This window comes from Trichechus manatus, unplaced genomic scaffold (genome assembly GCF_000243295.1).
Source record: "Trichechus manatus latirostris isolate Lorelei unplaced genomic scaffold, TriManLat1.0 scaffold00039, whole genome shotgun sequence".
Taxonomy (NCBI): Eukaryota; Metazoa; Chordata; class Mammalia; order Sirenia; family Trichechidae; genus Trichechus; species Trichechus manatus.
In genome coordinates, this window is record NW_004443975.1 from 11631604 (window position 1) to 11648799 (window position 17196).

General features: G+C 39.6%; 2 protein-coding genes across 6 annotated transcripts in view; one reads left to right on the top strand and one right to left on the bottom strand.

The window, feature by feature from the left end:
• The window catches only part of WDR26 (WD repeat domain 26), a 41054-nt gene extending 32674 nt beyond the window's left edge, over positions 1-8380 (top strand). For both annotated transcript variants that reach the window (XM_004375896.2, XM_004375897.1), the window contains exons 13-14: positions 650-835; positions 3635-8380. In XM_004375896.2, the coding sequence (XP_004375953.1) occupies positions 650-835; positions 3635-3660 (212 nt within the window). In that variant the 3' untranslated portion in view covers positions 3661-8380. The remainder of the gene's footprint in view (positions 1-649; positions 836-3634) is intronic.
• Positions 8381-11127: 2747 nt separating this feature from the next.
• The window catches only part of CNIH4 (cornichon family AMPA receptor auxiliary protein 4), a 20500-nt gene continuing 14431 nt past the window's right edge, over positions 11128-17196 (bottom strand). For 3 of the 4 annotated variants that reach the window (XM_023730941.1, XM_023730943.1, XM_023730942.1), the window contains one exon: positions 11128-14905. In XM_023730941.1, coding sequence (XP_023586709.1) covers positions 14878-14905 — 28 coding nt within the window. In that variant the 3' untranslated portion in view covers positions 11128-14877. The remainder of the gene's footprint in view (positions 14906-17196) is intronic. The other variant, XM_004375898.3, reaches the window with a different exon arrangement.

A 17196-nucleotide genomic window follows, 5' to 3' on the forward strand; every position in this document is an offset into this window, starting at 1 on the left:
TGCAGATACAGAACGGTATCTAGACTCCCTAGTAAACTGTGAGCTGGGCTGTCTGGATTGAGTCCCAGCTTTACCTTTTACTAGCTCTTAACCATGATCCAAACATTTCACCTCTCAGTGCTTCGGTCACCATCCACAAGGGATAAGCATGATCCCCACGTCGCGCGGTGGTGGTGAGGGTTAAATAGTTAGTACACATAAATACTTAATACTTTGTTCTTCATAAGCACTCAATAAAGACTTCGCTGTCATCTTCATTGTTGTTGTTTAATTTAGATTCATGGCTTTTCTGTTGCCTCAAGAGTCCATAGAACGACAAGGACAAATATTTATCCTCTTTATGCTGGATTTGCTTACAAAGATCTTGATTTGTTTTATTACTCATGTATTGACAGAATATTTCAGGTAGATTTTTTGGTGACTTGATGTGAGTTGATCACCTACAACAGAAAAAATAAAATGTATATTTTATTAAAATGGCCTCGCATGAGGTAATTTGTTTAACTATTCATATGTTATATTCTGCCTTCAAGGTATAGTTACCAAAGTCATATGTTGTATGTATAGCTTTAAATGATAAACGTAAAATCCGTTGGTTTTGTTAATGTAAAACAACCCCTGACTCTCCTCTGCATTGCTGTTTCTTCAGATCACAAGGTTTACATCTGGCACAAACGGAGTGAGCTGCCAATCGCAGAGCTGACAGGGCACACGCGTACAGTAAACTGTGTGAGCTGGAACCCACAGATTCCCTCCATGATGGCCAGCGCCTCAGATGATGGCACTGTTAGAATATGGGGACCAGCACCTTTTATAGACCACCAGAATATTGAAGGTAACACGATTGTACAGCATTCTGTGGTTTTTTCCAGATGAAAATATTACCTTGCTTATTATCAGCCTACAGCACTTTTAAACAGTAATTTATTTAAAGTGTGGTAGATGATTTATTTTCTCCTCCTCTTTTAGAGATTTTACCTTATCTCACCCAATAGGAGGAGTTTGTTTAAACTAAGATCCAGTATGGTTTTTTGTTTCTTATTTATTAATTTTTTCTATTTCTTTTTTAAGTGATAGTAGGAAGAATAAGTTGGAATATTCTACTGTATTTACATCCAGTTAGCTATTTAGTATTGTCACTTTAAAAATCTTATTGAAAAGATATTCTTCCATGCTACCTAAACGTAATATTTGATCAAGTATTTTATATTTAAGAGATAAATAACTAATTTACGGCACACGTGAAAAGTAAACCAGCTGCCGTTGAGTTGATTTCAATTCATGGCAACCCCCGTGTATGTCAGAGTAGAACTGTGCATCTAGGTCTGAAAGATTTTTTCCACTGTTTTGAGATACTCAGAGTCCCTGGGTGGCACAAACAGTTAAGTATTGGGCTACTAACCAGAAGAGGTGCCTCCAAAGAAAGGCCTGGCAATCTGCTTCCAAAAGGTCACAGCCTTGAAAACTGTGTGGAATGCAGTTCTACTCGTAAACACATCGGGTTGCCATGTGTTGGAATTGATTTGGCAGCAACTGGTTTGGTTTTGGATTCGAGATACCTGGAGATGAAGAAAGCCGAAAACAGCACACAGTAAAGAACAGAAGTGTAAACTGAGCACGCAGTCAGCGGGAGAGAGAAGAGGCTATGAGAACTTTTATGTAAATGACATCACTTTTTTCAGATAGAGCAAGTAACATGCTTAGTTTGTTTAGATGAAGTAATTTACCTAGAAACAGATGGACCTGTCTTGTTTTACATGGCCAGCCCCACCTAAATGCTTTAGTAGGAAAGACAAATAACCGCTCTCAGTTAAGTGATTTTCAGTGGAGGGGGTAGCATGTAAGGTTTGAAAAAATATATTCTCTGTACTTTTTTTTTTTTTGTCTTCTGATACAAATTGTAGAACACTTGACCAGATCTTAACTGGTAGGTGAGGATATGCAGCCAGAGACGAAGAATATGATGAGGAGTGCCTAGGTCAGAAAGCTTGAACTGCTGCTCTGTTGCACAGAACCTCGATGGGCCATTTTGTATTTGTAGGTTACTGTGCGGCCTTCTGACATTCTCTAGGAAGTCCGCTAAGACCAGAAACGTTTGCCTTTTGTCATCCTGTTCAGGTTTCAAGGCCCTCTGGACAGATTCTGTAGAGCTGTGTGACTGATCGTATGTGCTTCTCTAACTTGATTAGTCACTGGGAAGTTGTTTCTTCAAGTAAGCATATTTGATTTGAAGAAACAGGAAAATCTTAGGTACAGAGTAACAGATTGACTCAGTGGATTTATTTTAGAGGTACTTTTGAGGATATGTTTATATCTATGTTTATGCCTCCACTAAAGTGGAACGTTTGTGCCTTCACTGCTGTTTGGTGAATTTGATTCATGTGGATGCTCGACTCCTGGCAAGTGAGCCACATTTTGGTCCATTGGTAAGATCTGGGTCCAATTAAGCAATTTTCCACTGTAGTTGGGCAATATAGGTATAGCCCTAAAAATATCTTCATGTGAAGTAGGAAAACAACTCCTAGCCAGATATTTGGTTGTATGCTTTTAATGCAGGTATCTTCTGGGTCTCCCCACACCCCCGGGGGGAAATAATTTTTTGTAATTAAAGTTATTCCTGTTTGGAGTACAAAATTTGAAAATTATAGATGAGACTAAAGAAAATGATACTCAAATAAGATACTATAAATCATTTAAATAAAAATATCATCTGACAACTTCATTTCCAAAGAGAATTTGCTGACCTTTTATTGTAACAGTAGAGTTACATACTATGTGTATTTGTTTGAAGGATGTATAAAATGGAGTAGAATGAAGTACTGATACATGCAAAAACATGCATGAACCTTCAAACCTTAGGCTGAGTGAAAGAAGCCAGACACAAAACTCACATGTTGGCTGATTCCACTTACGTAAATGGTCCAGAAAAGGCAAATCCAGAGAGACAGAACGTGGATTAGTGGTTGCTTAGGTAGAGAGCGCCGGAGACAGGAGGGAAGTGGGGAGTAATTGCTACTGGGTGATGAAATATTCTAAAATTGATTGTGGTGATGGTTGCATAACCCTGTGAATATATAGAAATTACTGAATTGTGTATTTTAATGGGTGAATTGTATGTTCTGTGAATTATATCTCAATTATGCATTTACACACAAAAGAAAAAAATGGAGAAGCGTGCGTGATATTACAGAATTCTAAACTGAGCAGCTGAAAGGGGAGTTAACCAAATACATACCTATAATGCAGAGTTCCAGGGTTCCACCTTAGACTACAGGTCTTTCTTTCCTCTTTTCTGTTGTAAGCTATCATAAAGATTTTTCTATTCAGCATAACTATTTCAAGGTTTATTTAAAAAGCATGAAATTTCAACATGATTACTCATTTGGGTTCTCTGTTAATCAAAATGATCATGAGTTTAGACTGTACTGTATGGCCTGTGGCATGATGCAGACACATTGTTTTAATGATTATGACAAAAGTATCAAGAATTTGCTTTGGTGTGATTATTTTTTTATGGGGCTATATTTTGTAGTGTCATGATGCTGATTTTAAAACATTCTAACTGGTAACTTTTTTCTCCCTCTTCCTTTTTCTCCCCACCCCCCAATACACATTTCATCTTGTCTTCATCCAGAGGAATGCAGTAGCATGGATAGTTGATGGCGAATTTGGAGCAGACGACTTCTGTTTAACTTAAAATTAGTCGTATTTTAATGGCTTGGGATTTGGTGCAAACAAACATGATTGATAGCTGGACAGACATGCTCGTCATGAAAAAAGAACCATTTCTGAAGCCCGATTGGGGCCAAACATTTACACCTTGCTTCATAGTAACCAGTTGAGATGAAGCACGTCGTTAGAACGTTGTTGGACACCATGTTGAATTATCCCCCCATCGGTTGTGAAGAACTGTGCTACATTCAGGCTTACCCATTGAACTCAGTATATATATTTTTTTCCCTCCTGCCTTTTGTCTGGCAGGATACCATTCTTGTTGCTCTTCTGTGTAATGAAGTTTAAATGCTTGTTTGGAAAACTTTATTTAACAGTTTAGAAGGCTCGATAGAGTGCATTAGTCCGAAGAGTATACATTGGATAGGAAAGAATTTCCTTCTTTTGTTTCTCCAAATCTTTCCGCCTTATTTAGCTTGAGATCTTTGCAGCTTGGTTCATGGATTCTAGCCTTGCCCGTTGCGCAGTATATACTGATCCAGATGGTAAACCAGTGAACTATGTCAGAAGCACTCTCAATATTACATTTGACAAAAAGTTTTGTACTTTTCACATAGCTTGTTGCCCCGTAAAAGGGTTAACAGCACAATTTTTTAAAAATAAATTAAGAAGTATTTATAGGATTAAAGTGACTTCATTTGTATACATTTGGAATCTAAACCAGCTTAAAAACAGTTTCCTCTGTGACTTAGATACGCAGTGTAACTGATACTCTTCCGGAGTACCATGAGACACGGTCAGAAACAGTGCTTGGAGGGACATTACACAGAACGTGAAGAGTAATACTTTGAAGGTTTCCCCCCTTTTGTTTTATTCCTAAAGAAATATCAGTACCTTGATCTTGAAGAAATTCAAGCTTTTAAAAGAATTTTAAATAAATCCAATATGAGAGCTCAGTCATCAGTTGAGGTTTTCAAGAAAGCTTGTTCCAAGTTGTTCTCAACTTGGGACATCGTTTTGGTGTGATCTAGCAAGAGAGTAGAAATCAGCAGACATGACCACTTTGGAAGTTCATAATGTACTTGTTAGGAAAATACAGCAGGGTATAAACATACTGGAACTGGGTTTAAAACCTCACAGTGAATCATTTCCCTTAATTGCCCTTAATATTTTGACATATAGGAGACATAAATTTAAAGAATATTTCTTCTCAGTTTTTCAGATATTGCCATACTGAACCTCATTCTAAACTGGTGCTGTGGGTAGTCTTTCCCTCTCCCCTCTCCTTTTAGTATAAGGAAAGGTTTCCTTCATGGAAAAGCACTTATGATGTTGAAAATTTCACATTTAAAATAAGCCAAAAGCCTGATGTTCACATTGTGCTTTTAAACCCTCTAACAGCTGAATACAACACACTTAGTCTCCGTTGAAATGCCCTCCCTTTTCAATAGGGATAAATACGGTGACCGCAGCTGTTATGGTAGGAAGGAGTGCGGATACCCCCAAAATACGATTCTGGTGAAGAACAGGTCTTATACTGAGTTCCCCTTTAGGCCCATCCAAGTTGTATCATTACTATAAGTAGACGCCCTCAGGATCCACGAAGAGAAGGCGTGGGTGTCAGGAGTTCTCCCTCTGTTGGGGGTGGGGTAGAGGGGGTGGCAACAGGGAGGAAGGGGAAATCAGGGAAGGGGAGAAGAAAGAAAAACAATTGGCCTTAAAATATCATGGATTCTCCGAGAAACTCATAGAGAAAAATGACGGATATTGTGGTCAGCAGATTATTTTATCAAATTGGTATGTAAAAGATTTCTTTAAGCTCCATTTTGCAGAGACCACCGCTTAGAGAATCAAAGAATTCCTGTTTTGATACTTCCGAGTTAAAGTATATGTTACAGTTTATCTGGTACTTCATTTTTCGTAACTAAAATTACTTTTTACTTTAAGCTTGAATAAAAATCTTCATTGGTAACTGTATATAATTAAGTGGCAACTTCTCTTTACCTCAGTACAGTTAAAACCAGTCATCTTTTAAGTGAGTCATGTACTATACCCTGAAGCCATTAATACACCCCAGTCTCTACGGTAACATCACTAACAAAATGTGGGCATAGGAACTCCACAGCTGTTGGTTACAGTGTGCGATGGGTACATTGTAACATTCACTGAGATCTGTGCCCATTCAGGGCAATTGGCACTCAGATCCTACTGTGTGCTTCACCCAGCCACCCCTAGATCTGAGTATAGTTAAAAACACTTGAAGAAAGTGGAGTACATGTGAGTCACATTTTACAAGAACATAACTCCATTAAAACGGAGTAACAACTATGCAAAGGTTTCTATAGCAGCTAGGTGAGTTTGCTTTCCAGGTCTGTCTTAACTGGCAGCTTCTATATACACTGGTTTGCTGTGCCAACTTGCTGTAAACATCTGTTTCATACATCTGCCATGCAGTGACTGTGCTAGAAAGGTGAAATAAACGGTGAAGAAACCTAGGACTTCATGGTACAAAGAACCTGATGGCAGGATTTTCTAATCCATAGCTAGTAACCGAAAACTTCTGAGATTGCTACCGACTCTAACGTAGGCATAAGGGAAGAAGCAAAGTGAGAATACTGTCAAGCCAGCCACAAGATACTAACAAATGTAGAAATTGAAAAGTACCAATACTTTTTGCACATAGATCAAAATAAAGTGGAGATTTTTGGCTCCAAAAAATCAGGTTAGTAGGTTCATTTCCATGTGCTTAAAAATGTTTTTGTTGTTTTTTTCATTGATGAAGGGCTAGAGCAAGCATAAAATTAAATGTCTTTTTCCTCCAAATAATTGGTGGTTAATGGCAAAATACTGGATTTGGAGTTGCTAAGATTGGTGTGTGGGTGGTGATAAAGAATTAGAGTGGGAAATTAGTTGGGAGGGATGCCAAAGCTTCATTTTTTATTTTTTGTATTAATATTCATGCCAGCTACATTTCTGTTGCTCTTATTGGGCAGATAAATAAGTTATGTTAAACCAGGTAAGTAGTTTAAACAGGAAATTTTGTTAAAGTCCCTACAAATTGGCCCGTTTTAGTGGGTGGGAGAACAAAAAGGTATTCCCTAACTGGAAATACAAACTAAGTGATCAAAATAACCTGCTAGTTGAAAGAAAGATCCAATTTTGTCAATATTTTCTTAATCTGAAATCACACAAGTAGTAAGTAATGATGGTGATTATTGTTACGAGTGCTCTGCCTCTAGTGGCGTTCCATGACATTAATAGAAAATCCTTCTTTCCCACCCCTCCCCATCTTGAAATTTTCTTTTTTAGGATGTTGGTTCCTGCAAACAAGAACTGACCCTATCACCTCTGCCTCACAGTGGGTAAATGTATCGCACATCTCTTGAAAGGGACATGTCCATGTCAGTTTCTTTACAGCAGAAGAATGGCTGCTTTTGAATGGGAAGGAAAGAAGACAATTTTTCTTAATATCCTTTTTGTCCCAAATCAAAAATATATAAATACCTTGAATGGGTTTTACTTCCTCATTTAGACTTAAGCAACTCTCCTTTTGGGTTGCTCTCCAAAACGTTATTTCCATTTCAGAAACCATATCTGATTTAACATAAACTAACTATAGAAGAAGAGGTGAATTTGCATTTACACTTAGACACTTTCTAAAAACAGGGTGAACTTAATTGAAATTTTTCAGTGTTGTTAAGCTATTGTTATAGTAGCTGCCCTATAGTTGGAAAAACAAAAACTTATAAAAACCCATCCCCTATCTCCTTAATCCAGATAGCCTGGATTCAGTGAAACTGATAGTATAAAAGTGTGTGTCTGTGTGCGCGTGTGTGTTGTGTGTCTGTGTGGGAGAGAGAGACTTTTTTAATAAAAAGTCCTGGAAACAGCTGTTCTAGGTTTTGTCGATTTTACTAAAATCTTTAAAAGTCTCGTGCACATGTGCAGTGCCCTCTGGCTGGAAGATGTGGTTAACACTGGTATATTTTTGTAAGATTGAAGTTGTCTCCCCACTTTTAACGCAAACATTTTCATTATCAGGGTCAGTTTGCTAGAACTGAATCATAACATTTTTAGGCACAGATGGAAAAAAATGTTACTGGCTCCTTGAAAATTGTGTGTGTGTGGCGCGGGGAATGGATCCACAAAAGCATGTATGTACTTACAAACCAAGCTGTAGAGATCAAGAAAAGAACTGAAGTGTTGATCTCAAGATTTCTAAATTATCAAAAGATATACATGGAGTTGTGGTGGAACTAGTTAACACTTAGAGCTTTTGGAATGTAATGACTGTTTGCTATGGACTGACTGATTAAGTGTTTCAAAGGATTGTGTTCTTAAATTTGGGGGGGTTTTGGGTTTTGTTTTTTTGTGTTGCTTTTTTTTTTTTTTTAACTTCCTCTCAGATTATATTTAGTAGTTTAAATTTCTTTGCTATATTATTTCATTAAAGCATAAAAACTTCAGGTCTCTGATATTTATTTTCACTTGTTCTAATTATTTACAAAACACTCTTTGTTAACTTTTATTTTATAAATTTGTAGTATATTAAACGTCTTTAAAATACTGTTCAATTGAAACTACGTTTACTTTGATTTGCTTTCCTGGGATTTTTTTTTTTTTTTAACACACCTTTTCCATGTCAGTGCGAAGCACTTAACCAGTCGTTTGTATTCCCTTTCTTTCAATCCAATAAACAGAATGAATAACAAGTAATTTTTGGTGTATTAAATCTCCTAATACCCATTAATCTGCATGTTTAAATAGTACTGTTTTTACCCAAAACAACCAGTTTGCTGAATTTGAGTTCCATCCGTTTGCCTAGAGTTCTGCAAGTGGTGTGCACAGAGCACTCCCTGGTCTGCTGGATTATCTGTTTAAAGGGCCATTGTGCGGTCACCGACTGAGAAAAATTGAAGGATCATTTGCATTTTAAAGGAATCATGTGCCCCATTTTGTTAAAAATATTACTGCAGCTAGACTTATGCGCTTAAGCATTGGCTATGTGCAGAGTAGAACTGCACTCTTACAGGGTTTTCAAGGCTGTGACCTTTCGGAAGCAGATCAAGCAGATCGCCAGGCCCGTCGTCCCAGGTGCCTCTGGGCGGGTTCCACCCTCCAACCTTTCGCCTAGTAGTCAAGTTTAACCCTTTGCACCACCCAGAGAGTCCGAGCACTTTGTAGACATTATCTAATTTAAACTTCTACCTCTGTATACAAGTATTTCTGCTCAATTTTTCAGGTGATAAACTCAAGCTTAAAGAAATTGTAACAGTTAATATAGATGGTAGAGTGGGATTCAAATCCGTGTCATCATCCCACAGCCTATGCTTTTAACTCCTAAAGCCAAGGGCATGTGAGACTCAACTGGGGGCTTTTTAAAATTTCAGATTGCTAAGTCCCCTTCCAGACCTACAGTCAAAAGAGGCTGGTGGGTTTGGTTTTTTTTTTAGCACGCCAGGTAATTTATGTTGTCAGCCTGGCACCAATCAATCCACTTCCTGGTGTTTGAGAACCATAGGACTGTGCTATATTACTTCAGCAATGAAACCAAGAATTAAAAGCAGGAGCAAAAGGGGTATTGAGAGGGACTAACTACAACGGTAATTTCACACGAACATCTATTTGACATTGAGTAACAATAAGTTTAACAGGTATTTGGGTCACTTAATAGCTAATATTGAGTGCTTTCTGTAGGCCAGTCCCTATGGATGAGCCACTTTATAAGCATTCTCATTTAATTCTCAAGGTAGCTTTATGCGGTAGGTACTCTTAATTCCCATTTTACAAATGAGAGAAAAAGGCTTAAATAAACAGTGGTAGAAGAGCTGGGACTGCAACCTAGGTGCCTCTGAGTTCATGCTTTTACCTGCTACACTGCAGTCTGCTTTTGTTCTAGAGATGGCACCTGCCTTGGCTTAAAAATGGACTGTTACATAAAAAGTAGTCCAAGGTGAGACATTAAGGGCTCGCCCACTTTTGTGATTCTAGTGTACCTCTTAGTAGTTCATGGAAGGAAATACTATTTTGAAATTACATCACGGGACTTTTCTCCATACAGTTAAGACAATAAAACACGAAGTTTTGTAGGAGAAAACATCCACAATAAATTTGAATAAATTGTTTTATAAATTTGAATAAATTGTTTTATAAATTTGAAGGGTGGTGGTTAAAATCAAGGGTTTTGGAGCCATCAGACCTGAATATAAATCCTACCATTTGCTGTGATTTAGACAAGTTACTTAACCTGCCAAAGCCTCAGTTCCCTCATCTATGAAAGAGAGAACACTGCAAATGGGTTTAAAAGTTAACATTGGCGACTACACAGCAGATGACCTGCTTACTATGTCACAGGACCCAGTTTCTTCAACATATCAATTGCAAGGAAAAAAAGAACCTAATAGCTTAAGAGACGCAAGATACATTAACCAAATGACATGTCCTTGTTTTGGAACCACGTGAACAAACCATCTGTAAAACTTTGGAGCCAATGGGAAAATCTGAGCATTGACCATCCAGTATTTGATACTAAGGAATTACGAGCTTACATATAACACTGGCACTGTGGTGGTGTGTGTGGGTGTGTGTGTTTTAAGAACCCTTATCTTACATACTAAAATATTTATAAATGTATTGATTCTGGGATTTGTTTCAAAACAAGTGGGGAAGGAAGGTAATGCGCTATGGATAAAACAAGAATGGTCGTGAACGTGTTACTGTAGCTGGTAAAATAGAGAATTATCAAGTAACAGGCTGGTCCTGTTAGTCTCTTCCAAAAAGTTAGTATATTAACATGGAACTACATCTGAGGATTAGCCTTGCCCTGCAGGTAACTCTCTGATGGGTACAGTGGCAGCCAAACTTGCTTTTAAGGAGCCGGTTTGCATCCAATCCGGGAAATAGTCTGCTGATCAAGTGAGGAGACATCAGGCGCTGGAAGGAAACTATTACGTTTCTCATCTAACTCCATTCCATGTTATGTCCTCGTCTCCCTCATGGACTATCAGTTAAGTGGACTGAGCTTTGAGAGTGGACAAAGAAAGGATTCAGGCTTCTTCCTTGTTCAAGTGCCAGCCTCAAGCCCCAAGGGTGTACGGGTCTTAGAATAGAAATGAACGATGAGATTAAGCCCACCAGGCCAACAACAAAGTAGGGATTCTGATAAAGCGCAGGGCCCTTAGAAGCAAACCCTGAATAAGTGGCGGGAGTTCTACTCTGCCCTCTAGGGTCGCCATAAGTTGGAATCAACTTGACGGCAATGGGTTGGGTTTTTTTTTTTTTTTTTTTTTGGAGTGATAGTATAAACTCAAAACTTTACTATGCCCTTTCAATATCAGGGAAACCCTGGTGGCGTAGTGGTTAAGAGCTACTATGGCTGCTAACGAAAAAGTCGGCAGTTTGGATCCCCCAGGTGCTCCTTGGAAACTCTGGGGCAGTTCTACTCTCCTATAGGGTCACTATGAGTTGGAATTAACTCGACGGCAATGGGTTTGGTTTGGTTTTTTTGGTTGAATATCAGACACACAAGGTGATCCACTAGAGAATAGGAATTTAAGTATATGTTAAACTGACGCACATTTTGACTAAGTTCTAATGTTTAATGGAAACTATGTAGATGAAAACAGGATCGCTTCGGAACGGATGTAGCGAAGCAGACACACCGCAGAGGGAGCCACCAGCAAACCTCAGCTCTCAGCTAGCTGATTCTGACCTCTCACCTGCTCACCCCTCCTACCCAGCTTCAGAGGGAAGCAGTTGACAACAAAAGCCGCTTTTACCAAGGAATTTAATCTAAGAGCAACTTGGCCGTCTACCAAGTTAGCTCAGTGAACACTCGCTTTAACATCTACAGTCCCGACAGCGTTTATAATTGTGATTACTGCAGTTCAGAATGACATCCCTCAAGTTTTGAATGATCCTCAGTCGTTAGTATTCATTTGAAAGCAAACAAATTGGCTACCATCTTTTAGCATTTTCACAAAAAGTATGGCTTAAAACCAAAAGGCTTCACTGGCAAAGCCTCAGAAACCCAGAATAGCCCATTCTTTGAACAGCCTTATTAACTGCAGTCCCACTATACCAAGAATATTTCAATCTTTGATATACTACAGAGCAAAATAGTATATTTGGCTTAAAGTACATAAAGTCAGATGTCTGAGATCTGGATAATGAGCATAGAATATCATACTTACCTTCTCTATCTTGTTGCCTATTTCTATGTATTAGCACAAGTTTATTTAGATTTTTGGGACAACTAATTATATCTAGTACGTGGCACTTTTCACCACTACTACTGATAAATATTGTGAGCAAAGATGATTTCACAAGTCTCAAGTAGATCAAATAGAGCAGTTTCCTTTCCTAGCCCAACATATCTTAGAACGTTTCAAGTGACTGCCTTGAAAACAAAGATGGTGGACTTTATGTTGCTCCATTGCTTCAAATTCTCTGACTTAAAGGACATCAGCTAGACTTCTTGCTGAAAGAGCAACAGAACACCACAATCAGATTTACTTGTTCATTCAACAATCGTTTATTGTTTCTGTGTGCAAGGCACTGTGCTAGGTGCCAGGACAGTAGGAAGGTACAAATATGACCAAGAGTGGCCTCTGCCCTCCAGGAGCGTACAATCTAGTAGGGAAGATTAAATGAATGCAGATACCTAGGATACCAGACAGAAGTGCTAAGTGCCACAGGAGATGAAGTACTATGGGAAGCTTTCTCAGCTCTCAACTTCAAAGTGAGACCAGGTCAGAGGAAGCAGGTTTGGACTCTTATTCCATTGTCACGGGTGTGGCACAAAAGGCCGCTGAAGGAGCCTGCTAGGCTGTGAAGAACTGGGCTGCATCTTAGATCTTGCTTCCTCAACTCTCAGCTGAGATCCCAGTGACCAACAAGGTCACTTCCTACCACTGAAAGGATGGAGGGACAAGGGCAAGGAAAATGACACAACGCACAAGAGAGAAAAACATGCACACAGGAACACCCCATGGGAGCCTGGACCTCCTGGGCCCTCCGTGCTGCCTCTGCAGAGAGAGGGGACACCACACATCACCCTTAAAAGGGGTGGTAAGGGAGAGAGCACGGGACTCCACACCAGGACTCCACATGCTCCTCGTGATGAGACCTCAGGCAATCTCTTCAGGCCTCAGTTCTCTAAGATAAAGATGTCAGACTAGATGACCTCCAAGGTCCTCTGCAGCTCTCCAATTTCGGAAAAGCATGGGAAATCAACCGTTAGCACTGTAAGCATAGCTTTTAAAGTCAATGCTTACTTTTCCCCCCTCACACCATTTGTATAAGAACTTCTAAACAGAAATGAAAACAAAGAAACTAGTTACCTTTCCTGACTTTGATACATACAAGCAATACAAGAAGGAAGGGTTGCTTGTTTTTAACCACAGTTAATGTATCAGAAGAGCTTCTTTACTATCTTATAAACAAGGCACCTTTCTGACCGCTTGGCCTCAGCAATTTATGCCTGACAGAGTCCCTCTCAATGGCATGAGTTTCTATTTTGGTTATTAAGAATACTTGCATGAGAGGATTAAACATTTTGGTCACCTTTGGGCTTCTTGAAGTAGCTTGCGTGTCTCTCAGTTCTAAGGATTTCAGTGCTCCAGAGGCGTCAATACTTTAACAGCTCGAGCAGAACATGGAGAGGCCCTGGAAGTTAGGGGGAAAGGCAGAGTGCGGACCTGATTTTTAAACAGAGGAAGGTACCTCCAAGGGAAACAGTAAGGAAAAGAGATGCAAGCGAAGTAATTCTGTTATAGCTTCTTGGCCCTCTGCCTAGCAGGAATACAAGATTATCACAAGGGGCAATTTCAGAGAACTCAAAGAGGCCAACTGAACCAAGTTTGCCTTAGCTACCATTTCACTGTTCATTTACTTCCAGGGCACTACTTCCATCCTGAAATGTGGGTCTTTCTATCTAGAGTTTAGCTTAGTGGCTCCCTTGCTTCTGCCAAGGTTAGACTTAGTCTAGGGCTAAAAAACACACATTTAATCTTTTGGTGACCACACACCTTGTTTAGCTGCCCAAATCTGTCTCACCGGAGTAAAGAATCCCTGTGGACTCTGCCGTAAAACACAGTCACATTTTGCCTAAATGCCAATATTAAGACAGCAACATTGAAGCACAAACTAGAACTGAGAATAAAATGCCAGGTTTACCTTATCCTAGGAGAGAGGTGGCAAAAAGAGCTGAAGAGGTTAACTGCTCTTACCAACAGCAAGAGTTTACAAACATAGCTCCAAGGAACAGAGTTTGGTTGGATACTGCCATTCCCATGAGGTGGCTTATACTGGGTCTCCCAGTTCACAAAGTCATCAGTGCAGAAGCAGAACACTAATAGCTCAGATTCACTGACAAGAGAATTGACTATTCCCTGCTTCTAATCTGATGAGCATCTTCTACCAAATCACCCTCCAAACCCATTAAAAAATATATCTAAGAGATCAAATACTACTTGGAACGATTACAATACAATACAAAAACAAGACCCGACAAGAGCCAGTGGGATTGTTTGGGTTTGAAGGAGACTGTGGAGGTAGTGGCTTTTAAATAAAAGCTCTTGATAAAATTTTGCTTTTTTGATTTATTTTTCCTTTGTAGAAGCAGGAATTACATTGTACCTGGGCAAATGGCTTATAAGGTTTCACAGATTCTGCAAAGAAATACATATGTATTTTGAAACGTCATTTTTCCATCAGCTGGCAGTCCCACACATCTTCACACCGTATGAAACCTAGGGAGCTGCCATGACACAGGCAGAAACGACACCGAGCTTTGCTCTCCTTTGTCCGGATCAGCAGTGCGGTTTTGCACTCTGGCTTTCGGCAGACCTGAAGAGCAGCTTTGCTCATCTCGTAAGCTTCTGTTACGGTGTTTCCTTTCTTCCTCTGGCATGCAAGGCTGGAATGGCGGCCCCGCTCCTAGATACAAACAACCGTCTTCAACATACAGATGATGACAAGTCACCTTTACTTGCTGGGGTGTGGCTAAAGTTGAGAACCAGAAATCTACAAAAACTCAATTCATATTTTTTAAATACTTTATACGGTAAAAATACAGCAAAAATAGTTTTTTTGTTCAAAGAGGAAAAATATACTGCTATGGTCACGGTTCTAAGGATGATCGAAGTAGCCTGGCTCCTCCGTGCACGGTAGTGTAGGCGAGCTTCAGCCGCGGCCGCTCCAGCTTCAGTCATTTATCAAAGCTAAAATCATACTGTGGAGAGAAGACATTAACGTCACTCACGTTTTCTCAGGAATGTTCCTATAGAGTCTGGTCTGTCCAGACTTGCATCCCTAAAGCTCAGCAAGGAATACTAATTTGAGTAAGAGACAATCGTTTATACCTAAAGGAAAGAATACCTCTATTGGGGTCTCTCAATGCCATGAAAATTATCTTCACTAAAAAAAGAGTACCATATTTTTCACAAATAATGCACCTATACATATAATGTATGAAAATGATGAGACTACATAAAATCATCCTAGTATAGTGCGTCCATGCATATACTGCACATGCCTTGTGACATTTCCAAAAGTGAATTTCGGCCTCATTCACCCATTCTCCCATATCACAGGTAAATCATATCATACTGTTCATTTTCCTTCATCTCTTGCTTATGTGTATAAAAGTAGTCTGAAGATGTTACTTCTGATCATAATTGTATAATAAAGGTATAAGCCATGGTCAAGAAGTCATGGATGGAGTTTGGCAGTCCCCCAGTAACTGGAAAATAATCGAAACTATGTGTTTGTTTCTATTAATTTAATAATACCTACCTAAGTGAAGTTTCCATGTGATTAGAAATTGAAGTCAGCAACATGTAAAAATAAATCAGCACAGTGTGCTTACGAAAATAACGCACAGGGAGTGTTTGGTGCAGATGGCAAAACGTATAACACGTGCATTATCTGTGTAAACATACAGTAACTAGAAGGGGCTGGGTGTGGGATTATAACCTAAAACCCGTATTGGGCTAAAGTTTAAAAAAATAAGCAATGGCAGGGAAAAAAAAAAAAAAAAACAAAAAACCTTTATTTGGCCAAATCTTTGCACATGTTGTCTTCATGCTTGGAATCCTCCTCCCCATCCCACCCTCATGACCCAGTAAATTCCTACTCAGGTGTCATGATTTGGCTCTGAGGCATCTCCTCTGCGAAGCTGACACTCAGCCCAGGGCAGCTGCACACTCTCCTCCCACAGCTCATCGGCTTCCTGCATGCTTTGCTTTACATGTTGGTCTCCACCACTGGACGTGAGCTCCTCTGAGAAGACTGCAGGATCCGCATTCACACAGTCATCCCATCACCACGTCCATAACCCAGTGTGCCACCCCAACTACTGCTACTACCAAGCTACAAGCTTTTACTGTTGGGATTTTGTGCTGCTCCTTTGTGTCACCAGCAATGCCTTGCACACTGTCTGACATGTAGCAGTCACTCAATAAATATTAAAACCGCCACAAAACATGGCAAAACAAAACCATCATTTCCTTGTAAATACTAGGATCAGCCTTGTTCCGCTGAGATCAAATGACTAAATCACAGAAGTACTCTTACATTACTAATGGTATAAATGATTAGTTGTCCAAATTTGGAGCCCTGGTGGTGCAGTGGTTAAGAGCTCAGGCTGCTAACCAAAAGGACAGCAGTTCGAATCTACGCAGCTGCTACTTGTAAACCCTATGGGGCAGTTCTACTCTGTCCTATAGGGTTGCTAGGAGTCAGAATCGATTCGACAGCAACAGATCTGGTTTTTGTCCAAATTTAACCACCACTACATGTACTCTGTATACAGCATGGATTAAGAATAAGAGCTAATATTTTTTAAAGATTTTTGAGAGCTTATTATAGGCTATCACAATCTAAGTGCTTCACATGTACTATCTCATTCACAATCCAATGATGTAGGAACTATTAATATCTCACTTTTAGATGAGGAAACTGAGGCACAGAGCGGTTAAGAAAGTTGCACAAACATCTAGGTCAAGTGGCTTAACAAAGTTTATTAAGAAAATGTTCTGTATGCTACTTTGGTGAGTGGCGTCTGGGGTCTTCAAAGCTAGCAAGCGGCATCAAAGATGCATCAATTAGTCCCAACCCACCTGGAGCAAAGGAGAATGAAGAACACCAAAGACACAAGGAAAGTATTAGCCAAGAGACAGAAAGGGCCACATAAACCAGACACTCCATTAGCCTGAGACCAGAAGAACTAGATGGTGCCCAGCTACCACCAATGGCCGCCGTGACAAGGAACACAACAGAGAGTCCCTGATGGAGCAGGAGAAAGGTGGGGTGCAGAACTCAAATTCTAGTAAAAAGACCAGACTTAATGGTTTCACTGAGACTGGAGGGACCCAGAAGACATGGCCCCCAGACTTTCTGTTAGCCCCAAACTAAAACCATTCCCAAGGCCAACTCTTCAGACAAAGATTAGACTGGACTATGGGACATAAAATGATACTCGTGAAGAGTGTGCTTCTTAGCTCAAGTAGATACATGAGACTA